At 51.9% G+C, this 12,584-nt stretch overlaps 1 protein-coding gene across 1 annotated transcript in view; it reads right to left on the bottom strand.

Annotated features, from left to right (window-relative positions):
* lgr6 (leucine-rich repeat containing G protein-coupled receptor 6) overlaps positions 1-12,584 on the bottom strand; it is a 60,126-nt gene that overhangs the window by 29,014 nt on the left and 18,528 nt on the right. The window contains 2 exon segments of the mRNA XM_029718248.1: positions 131-346; positions 4,004-4,075. Coding sequence (XP_029574108.1) covers positions 131-346; positions 4,004-4,075 — 288 coding nt within the window.

Here is a 12,584-nt window from a genome sequence, read left to right as displayed (position 1 = left end):
ACTGACATCAGAAAGACAACAGATACATTGTCAGATAACAGACACACACCCAATCCCCCCCACACACACAACCAGAAGGTACTCACAGTACGACCAGAGGGTACTCACAGTACGACCAGAGGATACTCACAGTACGACCAGTGATGACAGGTTGCTAAATGCGTGGTCAGGTATGTGAGTGATGTGGTTGAGAGCGAGGGTCATCGCCTGTAGGGCCGGCAGAGAGTCCAGAGCAGAGACAGGGATCTCTGTTAGACTGTTATCATCCAACCACAGGTGTCTTAGAGACCTAAGACCACCTAGTGAACGCGCAGGCACCTCAGATAACAGGTTAGCATCCAGACGCCTGGAGGAGGGGAGGGGAGGGGAGAGGAGAGGAGAGGAGAGGAGGGGAGGGAAGGGGAGGGGAGGGGAGAGGAGGGGAGGGGAGGGGAGGGGAGAGGAGGGGAGGGGAGGGGAGAGGAGAGGAGAGGAGAGGAGAGGAGAGGAGAGGAGAGGAGGGGAGAGGAGGGGAGGGGGGGGAAGAGGGGAGGGGAGGGGAGAGGAGAGGAGAGGAGAGGAGGGGAGGGGAGGGGAGGGGAGGGGAGGGGAGGGGAGAGGAGGGGAGGGGAGGGGAGGGAAGAGGGGAGGGGAGAACAAACGGTCGTTGAATTCATATCAATACATCTTGATCACATTCTTCATTTATCATGTAATTTGTCACCTTATTTATCATCTACTTTATCACCTAATTTATGACCTAATTTATGACCTAATGTATCATGTAATTTATCACCTCATTTTTATCACCTAATTTAGAGTCTCTTTGAATCATTTTATGGACATCAGATAATTAACTGGGGGGATTTCAATTCATTCTCCATCTGAATACATGCTCTATTTGAATACAAGCTCTGAATTCATGAATACATGCTCTTTCTGAATACATGCTCTATCTGAATACAAGCTCTGAATTCATGCTCTATCTTAATACATGCTCTGAATTCATGCTCTATCTGAATACATGATCTGAATTCATGCTCTATCTGAATGCATGTAACGCCCTGGCCATAGAGAGGGTTTTTTTTGTTCTTTATTTTGGTTAGGCCAGGGTGTTACATTGGGTGGGCATTCTATGTTCCTTTTTCTATGTTTTTGTATTTCTTTGTTTTGGGCCGTGTGTGGCTCCCAATCAGGCACAGCTGAAGCTCGTTGTTGCTGATTGGGAGTCACACATAAGTACATGTTTTTCCGTTGGGGTTTGTGGGTAATTGTTTCTGTTCAGTGTGTTAGCTGTCAGTACTGTTTGGCTGTCGGTTTTTTCTTGTTTTTTGTATCGTGTTCTTACGTAATTAAATATTCATGATGAACACTAACTCCGCTGCACCTTGGTCTACTCTCTCTCCCGACAGCCGTTACAATGCATGCTCTGAATTCATGCTCTATCTGAAAGAAAAAATGTAATCCCAATGTAGCGGTCTTTTGGTCAACGCCCAGCCACTCTGACAGTGTAAACATGTAACTCATTAAAAATCCCTACGGAATAAAAAAATATACACGCAACATGGGACAATTTCTAAGATTTTACTGAGTTACAGTTCATACTGTATTAGGAAATCAGTCATTTATAATAAATTCATTAGGTCCCAAAATATGGTGGATTTCACATGACTGGGAATACAGATATGCATCTGTTGATCACAGATATCTTTAAAAAACAAAAAAATGGGCCTCACAATGGGCCTCAGGATTTCGTCACAGTATCTCTGCATTCAAATTGCCATTGATAAAATGCAATTGTGTTGGTTGTCCGTAGCTTATGCCTGTCCATACAATAACCATATAATAATTTTACAAAGTGGGATTAAAATTGATTAAATTGTCATTTAATGTCAATGATCTCCACAAAATACTCTGCAATATTAAAGTGAAAGACAAATTCTAACATTAAAACAATTCTAATGGAATATAAAACACTAATATATTGAACCCTCTGAGTCAATACATGTTAGAATCACCTTTGGCAGTGATTACAGCTGTGAGTCTATAAGAGCTTTGCACACCTGGATTGTACAATATTTGCCCATTACTGTAAAAATAATTTTTTTTCCAAGCTATTTCAAGTTTGTAGACAGCCATTTTCTAGTCTTGCCATAGATTTTCAAGCCGATTTAAGTCAAAACTGTAACTGGGCCACTCAGGAACATTCAATGTCATCTTGGTAAGCAACTCCAGTGTATATTTGGCCTTGTGTGAATTTGTTTCCCAGTGTCTGTTGGAAAAGCACATTGTAACAAGTTTTCTGCTAGGATTTTCCCTCTGCTTACCTCTATTCCTTTTCTTTTTATCATAAAATAACTCCCTAGTCATTGCCGATGACAAGCATACCCATAACGTGATGCAGCCACCAACATGCTTGAAAATATGAAGAGTGGTACTCAATAATGTTTTCTGTTGATTTGCCCCAAACATAACGCTTGGTATTTAGGACAAAAAGTTAATTTCTTTGCCACATTTTTTGCAGTATTACTTTATTGCCTTATTGCAAACAGGATGCATGTTTTTGAATATTTGTATGCTGTACAGGCTTCCTTCTTTTCACCCTGTCATTTATGTTAGTATTGTGGAGTAACTACAATGTTGTTGATCCATCCTCAGATACTATCTGGCCTGATGACTCCTGGCTGTCTTCGTCCCAATTCACCGGGTCGTGCAGCTGATCCAGTTTATGCTGCTCTACCCGCGGCTATGGTACCCTGACCTGTTCACTGGACCTGCTACCTTGTCCCGTACCTGCTTCTTCGACCCCCTCTCTTTATACCGCACCTGCTGTATCTAACTCTGAATGCTCGTCTATGAAAAGCCAACTGACATTTACTCCTGACCTGTTGCACCCTCTATAAACACGGATTATTATTTCACCTTGCTGGTCATCTATGAAAGTTTGAATGTCTTGAAGAACAATCTGGCATTTAATGGCCATGTGCTCTTATAATCTCCACCCGGCACAGCCAGAAGAAGACTGGCCACCTCTCAGAGTCTGGTTCCTCTCTAGGTTTCTTCCTAGGTGCTGGCCTTTCTAGGTAGTTTTTCCTAGCCACCGTGCTTCTACACCTGCTTTGCTTGCTGTTTGGTGTTTTAGGCTGGGTTTCTGTATAAGAACTTTGTGACATCTGCTGATGTAAAAACTTTATAAACTTTATAAAAGTCATTGTAGCTGTAGTATTTATTAGTATTTAGTATTTATTAGTCTAGAGGTAAAACTTTATGAAAGTCATTGTTGTAAGGGAGTGCGTAACTGGCGGCAGGGTAGTCAGGCGCAGTAGAGCAAAACTTGGTAATCAAGGGAGCAGTTTTATTCATAGAACCACCGGAAAACAGAACCACAAACAAATGGGTACAAAACCCGTCGCGCACCACAGAAAACGTGCACATGCACTTACAATAAACAATTCCGCACAAAGACATGGGGGGAACAGAGGGTTAAATACACAACATGTAATGAGGGAAATGAGACCAGGTGTGTGAGAAGACAAGACAAAACAAATGGAAAATGAAAAGTGGATCGATGATGGCTAGAAGACCGAACAAGGAGAGGAACCGACTTCGGTGGAAGTCGTGACAATTGTAGAAATAGTATTTATTAGTATTTAGTATTTGTTAGTATTTAGCATTTATTAGTATTTAGTATGTATTAGTATTTAGTATTTATTAGTATTTTGTATTTATTAGTATTTAGTATTTATTAGTATTTAGTATTTATTAGTATTTCATATTTATTAGTATTTAGTATTTATTAGTATTTAAATGTATTAGTATTTAATATTTATTAGTATTTAGTATTTATTAGTATTTAATATTTATTAGTATTTAATATTTATTAGTCTAGAGGTAAAGATAGATTACTGACGCTGCCTCACACACACATAAAACACACCAGGTGAGGAGTGTGTGCGTGTGCGCTTGTCTGTGTGCTTGTGTGTGTGTATATCTGTGTGTATATGTGTGTGTGTGTGTTACTCACAGAGACAGCAGGTTGGGTAGATTCCATGGAATGTCATTGGGAAGTCTTTCCAGCTGATTATTCTGAAGCATCCTGTCAATCAGACAACAACATGAATATCTACTAAGTTACAGTTCATGTGAGGAAATCAGTCCATTTTAATAAATTAATTAGGTCCGAATTTATAGATTTCACAAGACTGGGAATACAGATATGCATCTGCTGGTCACAGATACTCCTCTTAATGATCATACACTTAAAAAAAAATCAATTGCCTAAAATGACATACCCAAATCTAACTGCCTGTAGCTCAGGCCCTGAAGCAAGGATATGTATGTTCTTGATACTATTTCAAAGGAAACACTTTGAAGTTTGTGGAAAGGTGAAATTAATGTAGGAGAATATAACACATTAGATCTGGTAAAAGATAATACAAACAAAACTACGCTACATTTTTATCTCTGGGACCCTCAGGATGACAGATCAGACCAAGATTACTGAATGTAAGTACATTATTTACCTTCAGAGGTAAATGTATCAAACCAGTTGCCGTGATAAAAGTGTTATGTTGTTTTGCACTCTCCTCAAACAATAGCATGGTATTTTTTCACTGTAATAGCTACTGTTAATATGACAATGCAGTTAGATTAACAGGAATGTAAGCGTTCGGATGAAGGGCAAGACAATGGGCCTAAGGATCTCTCATCAAGAGCCAAGTCTAGGTCCAAGAGGCTTCTAAACAGCTTCTACCCCTCAAAGCCATAAGACTCCTGAACATCTAATCAAATGGCTACCCAGACTATTTGCATTGCCCCCCCCACCCCCTTTTACACCGCTGCTACTCTCTGTTGTTATCATCTATGCATAGTCACTACTTACATGTACATATTACCTCAACTAACTGGTGCCCCCGCACATTGACTCTGTACCGCTACCCCTTTCTTTGCAGACCATAAAGGCTGGCTGTGTCACGCCCTGACCGTAGAAAGCCTTATTATTCTCTATGGTTGGTTAGGTCAGGGTGTGACTCGGGTGGGGAAGTCTATGTTTTCTGTTTCTTTGTTTTTGGGCCGAGTGTGGTTCCCAATCAGAGGCAACTGTCTATCGTTGTCTCTGATTGGGAATCCTACTTAGGCAGCCTGTTTTCCACCTGTGTTTGTGGGATGTTGTTTTCTGTTTAGTGTCTGTTCCTGACAGAACTGTGCGCTTTCGTTATTTTGACCTTTTGTTATTTTGTTTACTGTAAGTGTTTGGTGAATAAAAGTATCATGAACACTTTCCACGCTGCGCCTTGGTCCACTTCAACTACAAACGACAGCATTTACAGAACATCCCACCAAAACAGACCAAGCAGCATGGCCAGGAGGAGTGGACATGGGAGGACATCCTGGACGGCAAAGGATCCTGGACGTGGGAGGAAATCCAGGCCGGAAGGGATCGCCTCCCATGGGAACAGGTGGAAGCAGCGAGGGAGGAACGGTGACGAGATCAGGAGTCACGGCAATGACGGAAGCCCGAGAGGCAGTTCCAAAAAAGAATTGGGGGGGGGGGGCACACGGGGAGATTGGCGGAGTCAGGGTTTAGACCTGAGCCAACTCCTCATGCTTACCGTGGGGAGCGTGTGACCAGTCAGGCACCGTGTTATGCGGTGATGTGCACGGTATATCCAGAGCGCATTCCCAGCCTGGTCTACTCGTTGCCGGCTCCCCGCATTTGCCGGGCTAAAGTGAGCATTCAACCAGGATGGGTTGTGCCGGCTCAGCGCTCCTGGTCTCCAGTGCGTGTCCTCGGTCCAGGATATCCTGCGCCAGCAAATATCTACGGTTCGGAGGCCCCGGCAACGATCCAACCAGACCCAATAAGCACAGGATGGAACCCCTAACAGACCCAACCAGCCCCTAACAGACCCAACCAGCCACTAACAGAACCAACCAGCCACTAACAGACACAACCAGCCCCTAACAGACCCAACCAACCCCTAACAGACCCAACCAGCCACTAACAGACCCAACCAGCCCCTAACAGACCCAACCAGCCACTAACAGACCCAACCAGCCACTAACAGACACAACCAGCCCCTAACAGACCCAACCAGCCACTAACAGACCCAACCAGCCACTAACAGACACAACCAGCCCCTAACAGACCCAACCAGCCCCTAACAGACCCATCCAGCCCCTAACAGACCCAACCAGCCCCAACCAGCCCCTAACAGACCCAACCAGCCACTAACAGACCCAACCAGCCTCTAACAGACCCAACCAGCCCCTAACAGACCCAACCAGCCCCTAACAGACCCCAACCAGCCCCTAACAGACCCACCCAGCCCCTAACAGACCCAACCAGCCCCTAACAGACCCAACCAGCCCCTAACAGACCCACCCAGCCCCTAACAGACCCACCCAGCCCTAACAGACCCAACCAGCCACTAACAGACCCAACCAGCCCCTAACAGACCCAACCAGCCTCTAACAGACCCAACCAGCCCCTAACAGACCCACCCAGCCCCTACAGACCCAACCAGCCCCTAACAGACCACCCAGCCCCTAACAGACCCACCCAGCCCCTAACAGACCCACCCAGCCCCTAACAGACCCACCCCAGCCCCCACAGACCCACCCAGCACCTAACAGACCCACCCAGCCCCTAACAGACCCAACAGCCCCTAACAGACCCACCCAGCCCCCTAACAGACCCAACCAGCCCCAAACAGACCCACCCAGCCCCTAACAGACCCAACCAGCCCCTAACAGACCCAACCAGCACCTAACAGACCCAACCAGCCCCTAACAGACCCACCCAGCCCCTAACAGACCCAACCAGCCCCCAACAACCCAACCAGCCCCTAACAGACCCACCCAGCCCCTAACAGACCCAACCACACCCCTAACAGACCCACCCAGCCCCTAACAGACCCAACCAAGCCCCGAACAGACCCAACCCGCCACTACAGACCCACCCAGCCCACTAACAGACCCACCCAGCCCCTAACAGACCCACCTCAGCCCTACACAGACCCACCAGCCCCTAACAGACCACCCAGCCCCTAAGCAGACCCAACCAGCCCCTAACAGACCCACACCAGCCACCTAACAGACCCACCCAGCCCCTAACAGACTCACCCAGCCCCTAACAGACCCACCCAGCCCCTAACAGACCCACCAGCCCCGAACAGACCCACCCAGCCCCTAACAGACCCACCAGCCCCTAACAGACCCAACCAAGCCCCTAACAGACCCACCAGCCCCTAACAGACCACCCAGCACCGTAACAGAGCCCCACCCAGCCCCTACCCTCAGACCCACCCAGCCCCTAACAGACCCAACCAGCCCCTAACAGACCCACCCACAGCCCCTAACAGACCCACCCAGCCCCTAACAGACCCACCCACCCCCAAACAGACCCACCCAGCCCCTAACAGACCCAACCAGCCCCTAACAGACCCACCCAGCCCCTAACAGACCAACCAGCCCCTAACAGACCCACCCAGCCCCTAACAGACCCAACCAGCCCCTAACAGACCCACCCAGCCCCTAACAGACCCAACCAGCCCCTAACAGACCCACCCAGCCCCTAACAGACCCAACCAGCCCCTAACAGACCCAACCCAGCCCCTAACAGACCCACCAGCCCATAACAGACCCACCACCCTAAACGAACCCAAACCAGCCCCTAACAGACCAACCAGCCCCTAACAGACCCACCCAGCCCCTAACAGACCCAACCAGCCCCTAACAGACCCACCCCGCCCCTAACCGACCCACCCAGCCCCTAACAGACCCAAACCAGCCCCTAACAGACCCACCCCAGCCCTTAACGACCCACCCAGCCCCTAACAGACCAACCCGCCCCCTAACAGACCCACCCAGCCCTAACAGACCCACCCAGCCCCTAACAGACCCACCCAGCCCCTAAACAGACCCAAACAGCCCCTAACAGACCCAACCAGCCACTAACAGACCCAACCAGCCCCTAACAGACCCAACCAGCCCCTAACAGACCCAACCAGCCCCTAACAGACCCTAACAGACCCAACCAGCCCCTAACAGACCCAACCAGCCTCTAACAGCCCCACCCAGCCCCTAACAGACCCCACCCAGCCCCTAACAGACCCCAACCAGCCCCTAACAGACCCAACCAGCCCCTAACAGACCCAACCAGCCCCACCCAGCCCCTAAACAGACCCAACCAGCTAAACAGGACCCACCAGCCCCCTAACAGGACCCCACCCAGCCCCTAACAGACCAACCAGCCCCTAAAGACCACCCAGCCTAACAGACCCCCACCCAGCCCCTAACAGACCCACCCAGCCCCTAACAGACCCACCCAGCACCTAACAGACCCACCCAGCCCCTAACAGACCCAACCAGCCCCTAACAGACCCACCCGCCCCTAACAGACCCACCCGGCCCCTAACAGACCCAACCAGCCCCTAACAGACCCAACCAGCACCTAACAGACCCAACCAGCCCCTAACAGACCCACCAGCCCCTAACAGACCCAACCAGCCCCTAACAGACCCAACCAGCCCCTAACAGACCCAACCAGCCTCTAACAGACCCAACCAACCCCTAACAGACCCACCCAGCCCCTAACAGACCCAACCAGCCCCTAACAGACCCAACCAGCCCCTAACAGACCAACCAGCCCCTAACAGACCCACCCAGCACCTAACAGACCCACCCAGCCCCTAACAGACCCAACCAGCCCCTAACAGGACCACCCAGCCCCTAACAGACCCACAGCCCCTAACAGACCCACCCAGCCCCTAACAGACCCACCCAGCCCCTAACAGACCCACCCAGCCACTAACAGACCCACCCAGCCCCTAACAGACTCACCCAGCCCCTAACAGACCCACCCAGCCCCTAACCGACCCACCCAGCCCCTAACAGACCCACCCAGCCCCTAACAGACCCAACCAGCCCCTAACAGACCCACCCAGCACCTAACAGACCCACCCAGCCCCTAACAGACCCAACCAGCCCCTAACAGACCCACCCAGCCCCTAACAGACCCACCCAGCCCCTAACAGACCCACCCACCTAACAGACCCCCCAGCCCCTAACAGACCCAACCAGCCCCTAACAGACCCACCCAGCCCCTAACAGACCCACCCAGCCCCTAACAGACCAACCACACCCTAACAGACCCACCCAGCCCCAACAACCCAACCAGCCCCTAACAGACCCACCCAGCCCTAACAGACCCAACCAGCCCCTAACAGACCCACCCAGCCCCTAACAGACCCAACCAGCCCCTAACAGACCCCCCAGCCCCTAACAGACCCAACCAGCCCCTAACAGACCCACCCACCCCAACAGACCCAACCAGCCCCTAACAGACCCAACCAGCCCCTAACAGACCCACCCAGCCCCTAACAGACCCAACCAGCCCCTAACAGACCCACCCAGCCCCTAACAGACCCAACCACCCCTAACACCCACCCAGCCCCTAACAGACCCAACCAGCCCCTAACAACCCAACCAGCCCCTAACAGACCCAACCAGCCCCTAACAGACCCACCCAGCCCCTAACAGACCCACCCAGCCCCTAACAGACCCAACCAGCCCCTAACAGACCCAACCAGCCACTAACAGACCCAACCAGCCCCTAACAGACCCAACCAGCCCCTAACAGACCCAACCAGCCCCTAACAGACCCTAACAGACCCAACCAGCCCCTAACAGACCCAACCAGCCTCTAACAGCCCCACCCAGCCCCTAACAGACCCACCCAGCCCCTAACAGACCCAACCAGCCCCTAACAGACCCAACCAGCCCCTAACAGACCCAACCAACCAGCCCCTAACAGACCAACCAGCCCCTAACAGACCAACCAGCCCCTAACAGACCCACCAGCCCCCTAACAGACCCACCCAGCCCCTAACAGACCCAACCAGCCCCTAACAGACCCACCAGCCCCTAACAGACCCAACCAGCCCTAACAGACCCAACCAGCCCCTAACAGACCCAACCAGCCTCTAACAGACCCACCCAGCCCCTAACAGACCCAACCAGCCCCACCCAGCCCCTAACAGACCCACCCAGCCCCTAACAGACCCAACCAGCCCCTAACAGACCCAACCAGCCCCTAACAGACCCAACCAGCCCCCACCCAGCCCCTAACAGACCCAACCAGCCCCTAACAGACCCACCCAGCCCCTAACAGACCCACCCAGCCCCTAACAGACCCACCCAGCCCCTAACAGACCCAACCAGCCCCTAACAGACCCAACCCAGCCCCTAACAGACCCACCCAGCCCCCTAACAGACCCAAACAGCCCCTAACAGACCCAACCAGCCCCTAACGACCCAACCAGCCCTAACAGACCCAAACAGCCCTAACAGACCCACCAGCACCTAACAGACCCAACCAGCCCCTAACAGGACCCACCCAGCCCTAACAGACCCACCCAGCCCCTAACAGACCCACCCAGCCCCTAACAGACCCAACCAGCCCCTAACAGACCCACCCAGCCCTAAACAGACCCCACCCAGCCCCTAACAGACCACCCAGCCCCTAACAGACCCACCAGCCCCTAACAGACCAACCAGCCACTAACAGACCCAACCAGCCCCTAACAGACCAACCAGCCCCTAACAGACCAACCAGCCCCTAACAGACCCACCCAGCCCCTAACAGACCCACCAGCCCTAACAGACCCACCCAGCCCCTAACAGACCCCAACCAGCCCCTAACAGACCCCAACAGCCACTAACAGACCCAACCAGCCCCTCTAAACAGACCCAACCAGCCCCTAACAGACCCAACCAGCCCCTAACAGACCCTAACAGACCCAACCAGCCCCTAACAGACCCAACCAGCCTCTAACAGACCCACCCAGCCCCTAACAGACCCAACCAGCCCCACCCAGCCCCTAACAGACCCCACCCAGCCCCTAACAGACCCAACCAGCCCATAACAGACCCAACAGCCCCTAACAGACCCACCCCAGCCCCTAACAGTACCCACCAGCCCACTAACAGACCCCACCCCAGCCCCTAACAGACCCCACCCAGCCCCTAACAGACCCAACAGCCCCTAACAGACCCAACCAGCCCCACTAATAACAGACCCAACCAGCCCCCTAACAGACCCAACCAGCCCCCTAACAGACCCACCCCAGCCCCTAACCGACCCAACCAAGCCCCTAACAGACCCACCCAGCCCTTAACAGACCCACCCAGCCCCCTAACAGACCAACCAGCCCCTAAACAGACCCACCCAGCCGCATAACAGACCCAACCAGCCCATAACAGACCCACCCAGCCCCCAACAGACCCAACCCCCCCCCAACAGACCCACCCAGCCCCCTAACAGAACCATCCCCTAACAGACCCACCAGCCCTAACAGACCCAACCAGCCCCCTAACAGACCCACCCAGCCCCTAACAGACCCAACCAGCCCCTAACAGACCCAACCAGCCCCTAACAGACCTACCCAGCACCTAACAGACCCAACCAGCCCCTAACAGACCCACCCAGCCCCTAACAGACCCACCCAGCCCCTAACAGACCCAACCAGCCCCTAACAGACCCACCCAGCCCCTAACAGAACCCACCCAGCCCCTAACAGACCCACCCAGCCCCTAACAGACCCACCCAGCCCCATACAGACCCACCCAACCAGCCCCTAACAGACCAACCAGCCCTACAGGACCAACCAGCCCCCTAACAGACCCACCCAGCCCCTAACAGACCCACCAGCCCCTAACAGACCAACCAGCCACTAACAGACCCAACCAGCCCCTAACAGACCAACCAGCCCCTAACAGACCAACCCGCCCCTAACAGACCCACCCAGCCCCTAACAGACCCACCCAGCCCCTAACAGACCCAACCAGCCCCTAACAGACCCAACCAGCCCCTAACAGACCCAACCAGCCCCTAACAGACCCAACCAGCCCCTAACAGACCCACCCAGCCCCTAACAGACCCACCCAGCCCCTAATAGACCCAACCAGACCCACCCAGCCCCTAACAGACCCACCCGCCCCTAACAGACCCAACCATCCTCTAACAGACCCAACCAGCCTCTAACAGACCCAACCAGCCCCTAACAGACCCAACCAGCCCCTAACAGACCCACCCAGCCCCTAACAGACCCACCCAGCCCCTAACAGACCCACCCAGCCCCTAACAGACCCACCCAGCCCCTAACAGACCCACCCAGCCACTAGCCTGTATATCAGCGCACCACAGCTTTCTGCTTACCACTTCTCACTTCTTGATTTTTTTCTTTTGGAGTGAATCAAAACAGAATTACCTCAATTACCTTTTTTAACCTTTTGTGATGATATGAAAGTGACAGCCCAGTTAGCAGGGTAATAACATTGACAGGTCAGTTAGCAGGGATAATAACAGTGACAGGTCAGTTAGCAGGGATAATAACAGTGACAGGTCAGTTAGCAGGGATAATAACAGTGACAGGTCAGTTAGCAGGGTAATAACAGTGACAGGTCAGTTAGCAGGGATAATAACAGTGACAGGTCAGTTAGCAGGGTAATAACAGTGACAGGTCAGTTAGCAGGGGTAATAACAGTGACAGGTCAGTTAGCGGGGATAATAACAGTGACAGGTCAGTTAGCAGGGATAATAA

The sequence above is a fragment of the Salmo trutta genome, chromosome 28, assembly GCF_901001165.1.
Source record: "Salmo trutta chromosome 28, fSalTru1.1, whole genome shotgun sequence".
Classification (NCBI taxonomy): Eukaryota; Metazoa; Chordata; class Actinopteri; order Salmoniformes; family Salmonidae; genus Salmo; species Salmo trutta.
This window is presented reverse-complemented; position numbering and strand designations above follow the sequence as displayed.